Raw genomic sequence first — 18066 nt, 5'->3', positions numbered from 1 at the left:
TAGTCCTTTGAAAGATTAACAGTGACAAGCTAACTTTTTTTATTTGGTTCAGCCCTGCACCAGTTCCCAGTCCTGACCCCTTAATGGTAATATTCAATGGTCAATGTTTAGTAACATTTGCTATTGAGGTTTGCTATTGTGGTTTGTCATTTATCTAAACGTTAATTGTAGCCTTGTAACTTTCCCTTGTGTTGATTCCAGGGAGTCCTGTTGCCAAAAATAAGTACTGCTCTTGTGGATGCTCAATGCAGCCTTTTGCTAAAGTGGTGCTGTAATGGGTTATTCATTGTGAATCAGCAAATGATGTCACAATGGTTCCCATTCTGAATCTTCTTGGCTGCAGTGTGGGGATGCAAGAGGAGGAACTGTGCTGAATGTTGCTGCAGTCAGATTTCTCTTCACTTCTTGAGTGGGAAATGACTGGTCCCTGCACATTCACAACTTCATCGCAGGGCTCTTGAATCCCAAACTGCTTGAGGTTTGCGCTTGTAGCTTGTGATTTGCGTAAATTTTGTTTGCAGTCTTGTAACTTATTTGTCAGTGACTATTACGAACCCTCCTTAACTATGATGTATGCATGAATATTTTAAGTGTTTTTAATTAAAAATCTCAGTCTTTTTATTTCAAACCTCTCATCACTGAAGCTTTTCCTGAACAGGACCCCTTTGTGCTTTATACTGAGCAACACAAATTCATCAAAGAAAATGTGTCAGAGTAGCACTCTTCTCCTTTTTAGGTTTGAGCTTCTCCACTGAGAATGGTGATAATTTCATGATAATTGAGTTTCTCTTGCCACAACTCCATTCCTGGTGGCAACCACAACTGCAGTGATGACAAAGAGCAACCTGGACTCTTGCCAGCAGTATCCTATCCAGAGCAGAATCTGACCAATAATGACAAATGGCTCAATAAGACTTTTCTGAAGTGGACCTGTGATGTCACCTCCAAGCAAATCTTTAGGCTACAGGCCTGCCATAAATGTAATCTGCCCAATAAAGTCAAACTGTCCATGACGAATGTTGAGGAGGGGTTCCCAATCTTTTTGACACCATTGACCAATACCAATAAGCAAGGGGTCTGTGAACCCCTAAATGTAGAGGAAGTTGTGACAAAGGCTCTGCTGTTCTCCTTCCTCAAAGACATAATAATGATTAACAACACCTCACAAGGCTGTTTCTCCATTTATTTCCCTTTTCTTACTTGACACATTTAAGCAGAGACTACTGATTATCCACAATTACTAAGTAAAGATGTCGTATCACTGTTGTGTAGAGCCTTGTTGATACTGCGCCAAGAGTATTTTCTTAGGTTTTGGTCTCATTACCTTAAAAAGAAAAAAGAAAATACTTCCCATGGAGAGAGTGCAGCAAAAAAACCACTTGGCTGGTTTTGGGAATGGTGGTTTGCTGTATGAGGTGAGGTTGAGTAGATTTGGTCTGTATTCTCTGGAAATCAGAGGAATGAGGAGTCAGCTCATTAAAACTTACAAGGCCTGAGACAGTGTGGATGTTACCCCTGGCTGATGAATCTTGAACCAGGAGATCACAGTCTCAGAATATATTCAAGACTGAAATGGGAAAAGGTTTCTTCACTCGGAGGTTTGGAATTCTTTGCCTCAGAGACTATCAGGGTTTGGCCAGTGAGTCCATTCAAATGGAGATCAATGGATATTAAGCGGAGATGGGGGCTGTTCAGAACTGGGTGCAGTTGAATGCCAACTTGTAGATGGATGGAATTTCTCAATTTTAACCCAAAACCAATTGATAACCTCTGCTAAATGACAGGAATGTCAGACTTACACCTGGGTACTTATTCATCAGTGTTGTCATAAATAACTTCTGCAATCATAACTCTACAAAAACCAGGTGACAATCTCGTTACTGCTTTGAAAGCTCGTCTGCTTGCCACCCAGACAGATCATTCCACGCACAAGTACATCGGGGTAGTGCAAAGAGATTTAAAAAGAATGCGGAATAAATGTATTGAATAGCTGTGCTGAAAGTAGCTTGCAAAGAATAGCCATGGTCCCGTGTTTGGATTGCCTAAGTGCGTGTCCTGCCTGGTTTGAAAAAACAGATCCACCTTCCAACCAGAGATCTTGTTACCTTTTTATTTGGTTTTTGCAGAAGCTAATTCCCCAAAAAGTACAAAAAGCACACGTGCAAACAAATCCGTTTTTCTATTGCCTTGCTCTGTATCTGTGTGTGTGCGTGTGGAAGTGGGTTGGCAGGGTGAGAAGAAGAAACAGTAGAACTGAATGGAACTGGGGAGTAAGTAGGGGAAGTGGTTAGACCTGGCACTGAACAGTTTTTTCTCATTTGTGGACATAGTTTTCATGCCAACATTTATTGTCTATCCCTATTTGCCCTTTGCTGAGCCATTTCCGAGTTTATGGTTAACTGGTTGCTCTAGAGTTGCAGAGTGGGTAAGGATGGTGGATTTCCTTTCAACAGTCCAGTGCCTTTATCACTATCATTAATTACAATGACTTCTTTGTTCAAGATTGACTTAATTTAAATTCCCTGGCTACTGGTAGTAAGATCCATGTTTGTCACCGGTTGGTAGTGTAGTTCTTTGCATGTTCAACTGGCAACCACTATGTTATCATACCCTTGGTGTGGACGTAGATGATGCAATTCTGTTGCATTGGGTATGAATATCATCAGATCATCAGCACTTGCTCTGAGGTTGGGGAGGGACACGGCTTCAGTGCCTCCCTATTACAGTCTGATCCCCATTTTATGTCCTCTACAACCTACCCTTAATTCTTTCATTTAAAAAAAAACGAAGTTTTCAATGTGTGGGTATTGCTGGCAAGGCTAGGGAATTGCTGGTCCCCAGTTACCCTAGAAAGGTGGAGAGAGCAAAAGAAATAGAAGCAGGAAGAGGACATTAAGCCCTTCATGCCTGCTCTGCCATTCAGTATGATCATAGCTGATCTCTAATGTATAGATTTACCTCTGATGCAGAAGGAGATCATTCAGTCCAACTTCTGGCTCTTGGCAATCTCATTCTCCAGCATTCTCCATGACCTTTGCTATCTCATGCTCATTAGTGCATCCGCTCCCTCTGGATTTTCCCATCACCCACCCACACTCGGGGAAAATTATACCAGCCATTTTAACCTACCAATAGGTCAGTACTCGGGCTATAGGAAGATGCCAGAGAACCTAGGCTGGGGTCACAGGGAAAACCGTGCCAGAGGTCAGGATTAAACCTGGGTTGCTGAGGTGGTATCACCAACCAATGCACCACTCTGCTGCCAAAGTCTGTACCGCAGTGCCACTTTAGAACATAAAACAGGCCCTTCAGCTCATGATGTTGTTCTGAACCAATTAAATTAACCACCAAATGGCTAACTAACTCATCTCTTCTGCCTACACAATGTCCAATTCCTTCCATTTTCCTCACACTCACATGCCTGTCTAAATGACTCTTAAAAGTCCCTGATGTATCGGCCTCTACCACTGCTCCAGGCAGCGCATTCCAGTCACCAACGCCTGTTTTTATTTTTAAAAAACTTGTCCCTCACATCTCCTTTTGAAATGACCTCCTGCATGCCCATTGGTATTAGGAATTTCAACCCTGGGATAAAGATGCTGTCTACTCTACCTCTGCCTCTCACATTCTTATAAACCTCCATCAGATCTCCCCTCAGCCTCCGCCGCTCCAGAGAAAACAACCCAAGTTTGTCCAACATCTCGTTATAGCACATGCCCTCTAAACCAGACAGCATCCTGGTAAACCACCTCTTCATCTTCTCCAAAGCTTTGACGTCATTCCTTTAATGGGGTGACCAGAACTGTATGCAATACTAAAGATGCAGCCTAACCAGAGTTCCATAAAACTGCGACATAATTTCCTGACCTTTGAACTCAGTGCCTCAACTAATAAAGGCAAGCATGCCATATGGCTTCTTAACCACCATATCTACCACTTTCAGGGAACTATGAACTTGGACCCCGAGATCCCTCTGCTCATCAACACTGTGAAAGGTCTTGCCCTTAATGGTGTACTGTCTTTTTACATTTGCCCTACTAAGGTGCAACACCTCACATTTATCAGGGTTAAACTCCATCTGCCATTTCTCTGCTCGTATCTGCATTTGATCTATATCGTGTTGCATTCTTTGCCCAGTTTTTTGCACTGTCCACCACTCCACTGATCTTGGTAACATCTGCAAATTTACTAACCCACCCATCTACATATTCATCCAGGTCATTTATAGACATCACAAACAGCAGAGGTCCCAGCACAGATCCCTGCAGAACACCACTGATCACAGACCTCTAGCTAGAGTAAGTCTCTTCAACCACTACCCTCTGTCTTCTATGGGCAAGCCAGTTCTGAACCCAAACAGCCAATTCGCCATGAACCCCATGCATCTTAATCTTCTGGATGAGCCTCCTATGAGGGACCTTGTCAAACAGTTTAATAAAATCCACATAGACAATGTCTACAGCTCGATCTTCATCAATTGCTCTTGTCAAAAAACTCAATTAAGTTAGTAAGACATGACTTGCTGCGCACAAAGCCATGGCTTTCCAAGTGCTCATAAATCTCTGAGTATGTGCCTTCAGGCTTCTGTACCTCCTACCTGATGGTAACAGTGAGAAAAGGGCATGTCCTGGGTGCTGGAGGTCCTTAATAATGGACGCTGCCTTTCTGAGACACCGCTCCCTGAAGATGTCCTGGGTACTTTGTAGACTTGTGCCCAAGATGGAGCTGACTAAATTTACAACCTTCTGCAGCTTCTTTCGGTCCTGTGCAGTAGCCCCTCCATATCAGACAGTGATGCAGCCTGTCAGAATGCACTTCATACTTCATACTCCATAAATCTGAGAGCCTGGAAACTGTTCGAGGCAGCATTAGCCTAAATTCAGTGCAGCATAAGAGGTACTTTTTGTTGACAGCTGACTGTTTATAGGAATACTGTTTTAAGATGTGAGGGGGGCAGGTGGGTGGGGCTGCCAATTTAAATAACTATTGTGTCAATCAGAGAGAAGTTTTGTTTTTAATTAATTTAAATGCTGAGTAATTGTGGATCATATTTGGTTTTGAGAGGTTTTAGTCTTTGTAACAGGAGAAGCTAACACCAAATCTGCCTAAAATATTTGTGATTCTACCATGTAATCTGGCCTATCAGGTTTCCATGTTTCAGAGATTAATTTTGAGCACGAGATTATTTATTTTTTAAAAATAATTTATTTTGCACGTAAATAAAAAAGCCATAATGTATAAGCCGGAGTAGATTTATGGTTACTTCAGACTGCTTCACTGTTTAATGATCAGATGTTTGGCAAGGCTTCTACTTCCTGGTCCGTTTTATTTTCTTCCCCCAAATCCCGAACTTGCCTCGATCCAAAAATCTATCTGTATCATTCTTGAATGATTCTGCCTTTCTGGGAATTCCAAAGATTTGTAATTCTCAGAATAAGTTCCCCCTCTTCTACATCTTGTTCTATAATCATGTGTCGATTGTGGAGTTCCTCTGGAGGTGGGACCTCCACTCAGCATTTATACTGTCAGGCAGCCTCGAAGCCATGTGACTCAGTAACCTCACCGATCATTGTTCTAAATCCCAGTGAGTTCAGGTCCATTCTGTTCAGATTCAGGGGAGGCTCGCTTTTAGTTCTATTTCTTTTCAAATGGTCCTTAAGTGGTTTTGTGAATTGCGTTGTGAGAATTTCCAGTAATCTTGTAGTTTCCTGCCTCGTGTTGTATGAGATGGCTGAAATAACTGCCTGAAATTAAATTTGTTCACAAGATGCGGACATTGCCGATGACTATGTTTCCACACATTTGAGGCCATTTGGCCTGTCATGTTTATGCTGGCCCACAGAGCAATCCTGTTCCCACAATTTTTCTCGAAGTGATTCTCCCTACATTTCCATCAATTCTGCAAACCACCTTGATAATGAGGAAATTCACAGTGGCCAATTGATCTACCAGCCCGCTCATCTTTGGGATGTGAGATGAAACGGGAGCCCACAGGAGAAATTCTGCACCCTTTTTTTTCCCTCCAAACATACCCTTGCTCATTGCAGCCAAAAAGTTCTATTCAAAAGTTTCAAAGGAACATCTAAACAAGCCTGATGCATTTTGGAAACAAGTCCTGTGGACTGATGAAGTTAAAATAGAACTTTTTGGCCACAATGAGCAAAGGTATGTTTGGAGAAAAAAGGGTGCAGAATTTCATGAAGAACCCCTCTCCAACTGTTAAGCACGGGGGTGGATCGATCATGCTTTGGGCTTGTGTTGCAGCCAGTGGCACGGGGAACATTTACTGGTAGAGGGAAGAATGAATTCAATTAAATTGCAGCAAATTCTGGAAGCAAACATCACATCGTCTGTTTATATAAAAAAAAAAGCTGAAGCTGAAAAGAGGATGGCCTCTTCAGCAGGGTAATGAACCTAAACACACCTCAAAATCCACAATGGACTACCTCAAGAGGTGCCCAAACCCAGGTCCAAGAAGATGAAGGTAGCTGAAAAGTGACAAAATGCACAACAAAATGCATGCCCTAACATCACATCAGCAGCAGTGAACTTATCACACGACTATTGGAATCCAGGTTTCCCCCTACCACTTAATAAATGGCGATAAGAGAAAGGTATCTTTCATTAGCAAGGGGAGCATCCTTCTACCCTTGCCACTGCTGTGAATGGAACAGTAATCTATAGAAGTTCCCCTACTGTCACATTATTACACCACATAAATCAAATTAACTTGCCTACCAGGGATTCTTGTTCACTTCAAATTAACAGAAAATCTCTCAGTTTAACCATGAAGGCTAAAATCAAGAATCTAATTTATTTACAAGGTAACTAACCAGCTACAGAAGCATTATACTTGCACTAAACCAGTAAGGTCGAAATCTTTACTGTTCGTTATAAGCTTCTGACAATGTTGTGGTCACTGAGGTCCTTCAGAGAAGGAATTCTGCCCGGTCTGAAACATGTGACTCCAGAACCCTCCACTGCCCAGTGCCCGGACCACTAAATGGTCACCTTGACCAGGCCCAGGAGCAAACCCACCCGAACGACCCACCCCTCTCCGGACTGGCTGACCAAAGATCAGAAGCATGGGGCTGAACCAATACACCACGGCTGTCACAGACTTTATAAAAACAGTTGTGGACGAGTGTGGCCCTGCAAAATCATTCAGAGTCTTCCCTAACCAAAAGCCCTGGATGAACCAAGAGATCCGCAATCTGTTGAGGGCCATTTCAGTGTCATTCAGGTCTGGCAACCAAATAATATACAAGAAGTCCAGGTATGATCTCCAGAAAGCCATCTGATGTGCAAAATGGCAATTCCAGACCAAATTTGAATCTTTGAAGGATGCTCGACAGCTGTGGTAGGGCCTGAATGGCAGCACCTCCTACAAAGTGAAACCAAGTGACAAAGGTTGCTCCCCGATGAACTCGATGCCTTTTATGCTCAGTTTGACCATCAAAACATGGAGGTACCTTCACAAGCTCCCACAGCCTGCTGATGACCCTGTGATTTCAGTCTCTGAGGCATCCTTCAGGAGGGTGAACCCACGAAAAGCATCCGACCCAGATGGTAACTGGCCAAGTGCTAAAGACCTGTACTAATCAACTGGCTAAAGTGTTCACTGAGATCTTTAAACTCTTTCTTCGGCAGTGTGAGGTACCAATCTGGTTCAAGCAGACTTCAATTATACCAATGCCCAAAAAGAATGTGGTAACCTGACTCATTGACTAATGTCCAGTAGCACTTACTTCCAGTGTGAATATCTGGACAGCGATGATGCATATATCAAGATGCTCTTCATTCAAAACTATCATAAGAACATAATAAGAACATAAGAAATAGGAGCAGGAGTAGGCCATCCGGCCCATCGAGCCTGCCCCACCATTCAATAAGATCATGGCTGATCTGTCTGTAACTCAGCTCCATCTACCCACCTTTTCCTCATAACCCTTAATTCCCTTACTATATAAAAACCTATCTAACCGTTTCTTAAATGTATTTAGTGAAGAAGCCTCAACTGCTTCCCTGGGCAGAGAATTCCACAGATTCACCACTCTCTGGGAAAAACAGTTTCTCCTCATCTCCGTCCTAAATCTTCCCCCCTGAATCTTGAGGCAATGTCCCCTAGTTCTAGTCCCACTACCAATGGAAACAACTTTCCTACCTCTATCATATCTATCCCTTCCAAAATTTTGTATGCTTCTATAAGATTCCCTCTCATTCTTCTGGACTCCAGAGAGTATAGTCCCAGGCGACTCAATCTCTCCTCATAGGTTAACCCCTTCATCACTGGTATCAACCTGGTGAACCTCCTCTGCACTGCCTCCAAAGCTAGTACATCCTTCCTCAAGAATGGAGACCAGAACTGCACACAGTACTCCAGGTGCGGCCTCACCAGTGCCCTGTACAGTTGCAGCATGACCTCCCTGCTCTTGAATTCAATCCTTCTAGCAATGAAGGCCAACATTCCGTTTGCCGCCTTAATAACCTATTGTACCTGCAAGCCAACTTTCTGCGATTCATGCACAAGCACTCCCAAGTCCCTCTGCACAACAGCATGCTGCAAAACTAATCAATAAGCTTCAAGACCTTGGCCTCAATTCCTCCTTGTGCAACTGGATTCTCAATATCCTCATGGATTGGCAATATCATCTCCTCCACAATTTCCCTCACCATAGGTGCACCACAAGCTGTGTGCTTAACTACTTGCCCTATCCTTATGATTTGTGAGGCTAAGCACAGCTACAATGCCATATATAAATTTGCCAACACCACTGTCGTTGGCTGAATCAAACATGGTGATGAATCAGCATATAGGAGGGAATTGAAAATCTGACTGAGTGGTGCCACAACAATAACCGCTCACTCAATGTCAGCAAGACCACAGAGATGATTATTGACTTCAGGAGGAGGAAACCAGAAGTCCATGAGCCGCTCCTCACCAAGGAATCAGTGGTAGAGAGGGTCAGCAACTTTAAACACCTCAGTGTTATAATTTCAGAGGATCTGTTCTGGGTCCAGCATGCAAGTGTTATTATGAAAAAAAAACACAGCAGCACCTCTACTTTCTTAGAAGTTTGTGAAGATTCGACATGACATCTAAAGTTTTGACAAACTTCTATAGATGTGTAGTGGAGAGTGTATTGACTGGCTGTATCACAGCTTGGTATGGAAACGCCACTGCCCCTGAACGGAAAATCCTACAAAAGGTAGTGGATACAACCCAGTCCCGTCACGGGTAAAGCCCTCCCCACCATTGAGCACATCTACACAGAGCGCTGTCACAGGAAAGCAGCGTCCATCATCCTCATAATCCAAGCAATGCTCTCTTCATTGCTGGCATCAGGAAGGAGATACAGGAGCCTCAGTACCCACACTACCAGGTTCAGGAACAGTTATTAACCTTTCACCATTGGGCTCCTGAACCAGAGGGGATAACTTCACTTGCCCCATCACTGAACTGCTCCGACAACCCCATAGACTCACTTTCACGGGCTCTTCATCTCATGTTCTCGATATTTACTGCTTATTTATTATCTCTTATTTTTCTTTTTGTATTTGCAGTTTGTTATCCTTTGCACACTGGTTGTTGTTCGTCCCGTTGAGTGTGTCTTTCATTGATCCTATTGTGTTTACTGTGATTACCCACAAAAAAAATTATCTCAGGGTTGTATATGTCAACATACAGTGGCATGCAAAAGTTTGGGCACCCCGGTCAATATTTCTGTTACTGTGAATAACTAAGTGAGTAAAATATGAACTGATTTCCAAAAGGCATAAAGTTAAAGATGACACATTTCTTTAATATTTTAAGCAAGATTACTTTTTTATTTCCATCTTTTACAGTTTCAAAATAACAAAAAAGGAAAAGGACCCGAAGCAAAAGTTTGGGCACCCTGCATGGTCAGTACTTAGTAACACCCCCTTTGGCAAGTATCACAGCTTGTAAACGCTTTCTGTAGCCAGCTAAGAGCCTTCTAGTTTGGGGGATTTTCACCCATTCTTCCTTGCAAAAGGCTTCTAGTCTCTGTGAGATTCTTGGGCCATCTTGCATGCACTGCTCTTTTTGAGGTCTATCCACCGATTTCTTAATGATGTTTAGGACAGGGGACTGTGAGGGCCATGGCAAAACCTTCATGACCACATGATATTCGTTTCTTTCCACATCCCAAGGGTGTGCTTAATTGGCCACTGCAAGTTACTACTTGGTGTAGCTTAATGATAAACAAAATCAAAGTGGGGTCAGAGAGAATAAGTTGCAGGGCTGCAAAGGAATGAAGAAACCTGATAGGCTGAAGCTCCTCCTGTGTTGTTACAATAAAACGGCATTTAGAGCTGGAAGAAGACTGGGAACCAGTGAGAACTTTCACGTGACCCAATTTAGCCAGTATGCAGACTCCCTGCTGTGTACACCTCATTTTCATGCGTGGCCTCCCTTTAAATGCATCTGTACTATTCACTTCAACCACACCCTGTGGTAGCAAGTTCCACATTCTCACCACCCTCAGGGTAAATATGTTTCATCCGATTTCCCTATTTGATAACTTTGTGATCATCTTATAATGATGGCCTCTGTTCTCCCCATGCATACAGATGTTCTCTATGTATCCACTCCATTAAAATCATTCATAGTTTTGAAGATCATGATTGATTAGGCCAACTTTTCCGAGGTTCATCCTTGTATATACCTTCACATTTCTAGCATTATCCTTGGGAGTCTTCTCTGCACCAGCTCCAGTGCACGTGTCCTTTATTGTATAAAAATGGTAACCTGAACGATCAAGTCCCACTAGTGTGGTCAAGCTAAGTTTCAAGCAACACACACCAAAGTTCCTGAGTAATACACACAAAATGCTGGTGAACGCAGCAGGCCAGGCAGCATCTCTAGGAAGAGGTGCAGTCGATGTTTCAGGCCGAGACCCTTCGTCAGGACTAACTGAAGGAAGAGATAGTAAGATTTGAAAGTAGGAGGGGGAGGGGGAGATCCAAAATGATAGGAGAAGACAGGAGGGGGAGGGATGGAGCCAAGAGCTGGACAGGTGATTGGCAAAGAGGATACAAGAGGATCATGGGACAGGAGGTCCGGGGAGAAAGACGGGGGTGGGGGGACCCAGAGGATGGGCAAGGGGTATAGTCAGAGGGACAGAGGGAGAAAAAGGAGAGAGAGAGAGAGAATGTGTGTATATAAATAAATAACGGATGGGGTACGAGGGGGAGGTGGGGCATTAACGGAAGTTAGAGAAGTCTGTGTTCATGCCATCAGGTTGGAGGCTACCCAGACGGAATGTAAGGTGTTGTTCCTCCAACCTGAGTGTGGCTTCATCTTTACAGTAGAGGAGTCCGTGGATAGACATGTCAGAATGGGAATGGGATATGGAATTAAAATGTGTGGCCTCTGGGAGATCCTGCTTTCTCTGGCGGACAGAGCGTAGGTGTTCAGCAAAGCGGTCTCCCAGCCTGCGTGGGGTCTCGCCAATATATAGAAGGCCGCACCGGACGCAGTATATCACCCCAGCCAACTCACAGGTGAAGTGTCGCCTCACCTGGAAGGACTGTCTCGGGCCCTGAATGGTGGTAAAGGAGGAAGTGTAAGGGCATGTGTAGCACTTGTTCCGCTTACAAGGATAAGTGCCAGGAGGGAGATCAGTGGGGAGGGATGGGAGGGGGACGAATGGACAAGGGAGTCGCGTAGGGAGCGATCCCTGCAGAAAGCGGGGGGGGGGAGGGAAAGATGTGCCTAGTGGTGGGATCCCGTTGGAGGTGGCAGAAGTTACGGAGAATAATATGTTGGACCCGGAGTCTGGTGGGGTGGTAGGTGAGGACCAGGGGAGCCCTATTCCTAGTGGGGTGGCGGGAGGATGGAGTGAGAGCAGATGTACGTGAAATGGGGGGGATGCGTTTGAGAGCAGAGTTAATGGTGGAGGAAGGGAAGCCCCTTTCTTTAAAAACGGAGGATATCTCCTTCGTCCTGGAATGAAAAGCCTCATCCTGAGAGCAGATGCGGCGGAGACGGAGGAATTGCGAGAAGGGGATAGCGTTTTTGCAAGAGACAGGGTGAGAAGAGGAATAGTCCAGATAGCTGTGAGAGTCAGTAGGCTTATAGTAGACATCAGTAGATAAGCTGTCTCCAGAGACAGAGACAGAAAGATCTAGAAAGGGGAGGGAGGTGTCGGAAATGGACCAGGTAAACTTGAGGGCAGGGTGAAAGTTGGAGGCAAAGTTAATAAAGTCAACGAGCTCAGCATGCGTGCAGGAAGCAGCGCCAATGCAGTTGTCGATGTAGCGAAGGAAAAGTGGGGGACAGATACCAGAATAGGCACGGAACATAGATTGTTCCACAAAGCCAACAAAAAGGCAGGCATAACTAGGACCCATACAGGTGCCCATAGCTACACTTTTAGTTTGGAGGAAGTGGGAGGAGCCAAAGGAGAAATTATTAAGAGTAAGGACTAATTCCGCTAGACAGAGCAGAGTGGTGGTAGAGGGGAACTGATTAGGTCTGGAATCCAAAAAGAAGCAGAGAGCTTTGAGACCTTCCTGATGAGGGATGGAAGTATATAGGGACTGGACATCCATGGTGAAAATAAAGCGGTGCGGGCCAGGGAACTTAAAATATCGAAAAGTTTCAGAGCGTGAGAAGTGTCACGAACATAGGTAGGAAGGGATTGAACAGCGGGGGATAAAACCGTGTTGAGGTATGCAGAAACGAGTTCGGTGGGGCAGGAGCAAGCTGAGACAATAGGTCTGCCAGGACAGGCAGGTTTGTGGATCTTGGGTAGGAGGTAGAAACGGAAAGTGCGGGGTGTGGGAACTATAAGGTTGGTAGCAGTGGATGGGAGATCCCCAGAGCTGATAAAGTCGGTGATGGTGTGGGAGAGATGCTGCCTGGCCTGCTGCGTTCATCAGCAACTTTGATGTGTGTTGCTTGAATTTCCAGCATCTGCAGAATTCCTGTTGTTTGCGAAGCTAAGTTTCAATGCAGGTTTAATACTCACTTTTCAATTCTTTCCCCTGAAATAAACCTGAATACTTGATTTTCTTTTTTTTTGTTTGTTTGGTCTTGTTAACTGTGCAACTCTTAGTCATTGGTGCATTCGTCCTTTGAGATCTTTGCTCCTCACGCAGGCCGTAGTCATTTAAGTAATAAGTGACCTCCCCCATTCTCCTGGCCAAAATGTACTGCCTCGCATAGATCTGTGTTGAACTTCCTTTGCCCACTATGCAAGTTTATGGTGCCCTCATATGATTTGTTGCACTCAACCTTGATACTGACCAGTGTCCCCAATCTGATAGTATTTGGAAATTTTTAAAAAGTGCTTTTGATTCTGGAGTCTAAATCATTAATGTAACAGTGTGAACAGCCATGGTCCCATCACTGGTCACCATGTTCTTGCTATAAGTAGCAACCTTTTGACTCCCAATTTGCATTGCAGTCATCTAGCAATCCATTTTGCCAACTGTTCCACTTGCTTTAACCTTATTTATTTTAATGTTTTAGGGTACCTGACTGCAGGCCTTTTGGAAAATTAAGATGAATTCAGATGTGTTGCTTTGTGCAGGTGTATTGAACTATTTTACTCTGTTACCTAAGATGGTTAACCAGGGCTTCAGTTACAGCTGCAGTGACCATGACTAGCTGTGCAGTTAGTTATTTTGTGTAACATGTTATCATTCTTGATATGGTGCACTGTATGTAAGGCAAATAGAATTGCATCTTTAATGCAGTCAAGTTTGTCTTTTGGAGTTTATAGTGCAGACTGGAGAAATAAGTACATACACTTACCTCCCTGCACTGTTGCACACAGGAGTGGCCATAATCCTTACAAGAGGCAAGAAGGGAGAAGATTAAGGTTTGGAAGGCTTGTCATGTCTTTTAACATTGAAGTAAATGAGTTTTTTTTAATTTCAGATCCATGCATCAGAACTTTCAAAACCGATTAATGGAGTGGCCTTCTTCGTTGTGAATAAAACCATTTGGTTCCATAAGATATCTGAGCAGCACCATTATTCTGTAACATTTAACCAGAAACTATGAGGCTATTTTTTAGGAAACGATTTGGTCCAGCAAAACTTGCTATGGTCAGTGTAATATTTATGATATTTTTATTCATACTCCAAAGAGATGTAGTCAAGCAGAGCCCAAAGGATGAATCTTGGTTTAGGGACTTAACAGGCAGGAAAGACAAAATGCTGGGACTTATGTTTGGAGCAGTGAACAATATCCGAGATTCAATGCCCAAGTTTCAGATTATTGCTCCAGATCGAGGCAAAGAGGTTGCTGATGACAATAAGAACTGTTTACCAGGATTTTACACTGCAGCAGAATTGAAGACTTTCCTTCTTCGCCCTCCTGAAGATCCCAATGCACCTGGTGCTGATGCAAAGGCTTTTCATACAGATAATCTCTCCCCAGAACAGCAAAAGGAGAAAGACCGTGGTTTTGAAAAGCATTGTTTCAACGCCTATGCCAGTGACCGCATCTCCTTGCACAGGAGCCTGGGACCAGACACACGACCTCCAGAGTAGGTTATTTCATACTTCTATTGTGAAGAGCTTTTATGGGGAGGGATGTTTGTTTGGTTAATAGCTTGTGCTCAGCATTGTTAAAATTATCAATGCTGGGAAATGGAAATTTTCGCAATTTAGGAACTCAGTTTCAACTTTAAGCAAGATACAAAAAGGGTCCATCTGCAGTGTATGGCCTGATGTCTCAAAGTATCATATTAGTGCAAAATAACTTGTCCTGCAAAACCCCCCCCCCTACTACAAATCCAGCATACACATTCCCTTTCACTGTCAAATGGGAATGGATTACTGCTGTTGACCCATTCTGACCAAGGAAACCACCGAGCTTTTTTCCTGTAGGACCTCTGAAATCAAATGGATGGGTCAAAGTCAACTCTATCAGACTGGGTGACAAATAGAAACTTTTGGTGGATGAGCCCAGATCCTTCCCCTTCTCAGAAAATATTCTGCAGATTAAAGGGGATCTCCTCTCTATGAAGCGTAATTTCCCCTTGCAAAAGCTTTCCTTATTTTCAGCTCCTTAGGCTCCACAAAACCTGTCCCATCTTGAAGAGGTAAATGCTTTTTTCCCAATCTATGTGGTGCAGACTTTCTGGAGTAAATTCAATACTTGCACTTGGTTACTTTAAAAGCATTCTGTAGGCTAAGATCTCTCAACTCTTTTTGTGTTGCTTTGTGCAGGTGTATTGAACAGAGATTCAGGCGTTGTCCTCCTCTACCTTCAACCAGTGTGATTATAGTGTTCCACAACGAGGCCTGGTCCACCTTGCTGAGGACCGTGTATAGTGTGATGCATACTTCCCCAGCCATACTCTTAAAAGAAATCCTATTAGTGGATGATGCCAGCACAGATGGTGAGTTTTTTTTAAAAACTAGAGAACACTGCTGCATTTAAAGTGCCTTGTGTTTGAGTTTGGAAAAAAATTAATTTAAAAAAAAGCCTGGTAGTATTGATAAAGTTTAAGGGAATGGGGGATTCTCAGATTCCTATAAACAATGGATTCAGTACTGACTATGTCTGTGACTGCAGTGTGTTTGAATAATGTCTCACAGCTGCTTTCTTTGGAGCAAGATAAGGGTTAAGGTTCGTCCAGATCCACATAAGATGTCTCTGGGCTTTTCACACCTTTTGATTTTGACAAAAAGCAGTACCTGATGGAAATTAGACAGAACATTCCTTTCTTAATTAAAGCACAAATTTGACGGATGTTCTGATCTTTGTCATTAAGTTGTGGCTCCAGCAAACCAGGTAGGACATTCTTTTCTTTAATTAAGGTGGCTGGAGTGTCTAACAAATTGATTGTATCAATAGTCCATTGACTTGGCTGGAATGGTTATCAAACTGATTGTTCTTTGTATCAATAGTCCATTGACTTGGCTGGAATGGTTATCAAACTGATTGTTCTTTGTATCAATAGTCCATTGACTTGGCTGGAATGGTTATCAAACTGATTGTTCTTTTGTATCGGTGGCCTTATAACTTCTGACGATTCTGACATCAGGCAGTGAACTTATAGAACCGCCGGGGAGATGAGAAAGGGTCTCTCCCTGATATTGGGTCCAAGTTCACTCGCCGGCTGAGCTCGAAGAAATAAACGGGTGAAAAGATAAGTAACGATGTTTTTGTACTGTTGTTATTTGATCCAGCAAAGTTACGTTTACAGTATTCTTGCTGAATTTATTCATATATGTTAATAATCCCATGACGGAAATATATGCCAGGCACTTAAAGCCCCTAATCGAATCATGGCACTGGCAGATTCCCTAGTGGGTCAGTAGATAAATGGCATAGGACTAAGCCATACAAATTGGGAAGATCCCATCAGTGCCCCTTCTGGCCTCTTATTAGTTGATCTTATCCAGTTTCTGCTCAACTTTCTTGGCTTCATTTGGGGTACAGGGTAGTTCCAATTTTTCAAGTCTTTTGTAAATGTAACCCCTCATCTCTGTAAAATCCTAGTGCATTTACCCTTGCTGAAGTGTCCAATACTCTTGCTGCAGCTTGTCGTTTAAGTAACGTTTAAGATATGGGACAGATTGGCGGGTCTTTGCCTATCAGACATGGTTCATGCTTGGGTGTTTTATAGATGCAGGTATACAACACCCAAGCATGAACCATGTCTGATAGGCAAAGACCTGCCAATCTGTCCCATATCTTAAATGTTACTTATTTCATGGCTGTAGCTTCTTTAGTTCTCTCCTTATTCATGACCCATATCTGATTTTCCCATTGTTAAAATCTTAACAATTTAGCTTGGTTCTTTCTCTCAAAATGTTTTTGGCCTTTCACTCTGTATCAGGGAAGAGCTTTTCTATCTCTGCTTCAACCCCCCCCCCCCACAACCAACTTCCTGCTACTGGTGATAGCTGCAAAAAGTGGAAGTATTCTTTTATTTTTCATCCTGGTTATCATCGTCCTTAGTTTGCATAGCATTTGCCACATGACTGCTCTACAGTGGGACTATGATTATCAGCACAGTGTAGGAGTTCCAGGTAGCAGAACCGCTGAGTACTGTAAACCTCTGCTTTAAACATGTTCCTTGCACATCCCATCCTTTTAATTTTGCCCCTGGTCCAGCACCCCCCACAACCCTGTCCAAGTCCTCTGCATAAATTGTGAGAACCTTCCCCTCTCTGTTATAAACATATCCACCCCAGAGCAATAGTTGGAATGTTTCCATATGGGTTGGAGATGGATCTTGTTTCTGTGCGTAGATAAAAAGCTGAACTGTGTTGAAAAAAGACTGATTCAGTGTTCAGAGTAACATGTTCACTGTGGGCTTTGTATTTTATCAGCAGCAGATAAAGAACAAAGATTGTACAGCAGCAAGGGGTGGCGGGAAATGGAGCCCTGCATTCCCCACTGCAGCCTAATTTATTCGCTGTAATGCCTCCCACCTCCTTGGCTGTTATGCAAATATTGTATGTGACTAAAATTAAGCTCCAGTAATTTCACACGTTAAACAATAACAGCCGGATTCCTTCCCCCTTTCTGAGTTTAGACGAAGCTGCATGCACTTTGATCTCTGGGGTAGAGAAATGATTGCTTTCGGACAGTTAACGTCCCACTGATCTCCTGTTCCTCCCCCCTAAGCCCAGCTGCCTTTCTATTCACTTGACAAAATAGCATGTTTCGCCAGTTAAGATCTGTACTGGCTTAGAAAATGAAAACCTCTCTGTACATGGACGACGTCACCGTCTTCTGTTCTGATCCGAGGTCAGTTCGCAGGTTGATTGGCATCTGCGAACAGTTCGAGCTAGCATCGGGAGCCAGGGTCAACCGCACGAAGAGCGAAGCCATGCTCTTCGGCAACTGGCCCGACCGATCCAGCGTCCCCTTCACCATCAGGTCTGACCACGTGAAGGTGTTGGGGATCTGGTTCGGAGGGGCTGAGGCGTGCAACAAGAACTGGCAGGAGCGGACTGCCAAGGTGAAAAAGGAACTGGGACTGTGGGGAGGGCGCTCCCTGTCGATAACGGGCAAGAACCTGGTCATCAGGTGTGAGGTGCTCTCAGGGCTGCTGTACTTGGCGCAGTCTG

At 43.7% G+C, this 18066-nt stretch overlaps 1 protein-coding gene across 3 annotated transcripts in view; it reads left to right on the top strand.

Moving 5' to 3' along the window:
- Window positions 1-18066, top strand: part of LOC134340142 (polypeptide N-acetylgalactosaminyltransferase 6-like) — an 82802-nt gene that overhangs the window by 27817 nt on the left and 36919 nt on the right. For 2 of the 3 annotated variants that reach the window (XM_063037034.1, XM_063037035.1), the window contains 3 exons: window positions 9847-9903; window positions 13910-14522; window positions 15208-15380. In XM_063037034.1, the coding sequence (XP_062893104.1) occupies window positions 14032-14522; window positions 15208-15380 (664 nt within the window). In that variant the 5' untranslated portion in view covers window positions 9847-9903; window positions 13910-14031. The remainder of the gene's footprint in view (window positions 1-9846; window positions 9904-13909; window positions 14523-15207; window positions 15381-18066) is intronic. The other variant, XM_063037036.1, reaches the window with a different exon arrangement.

This window comes from Mobula hypostoma, chromosome X1 (assembly GCF_963921235.1).
Source record: "Mobula hypostoma chromosome X1, sMobHyp1.1, whole genome shotgun sequence".
Lineage (NCBI taxonomy): Eukaryota > Metazoa > Chordata > Chondrichthyes > Myliobatiformes > Myliobatidae > Mobula > Mobula hypostoma.
Note: the sequence above shows the minus strand (reverse complement) of the source record. Positions and strands in the feature narration are given on the sequence as shown.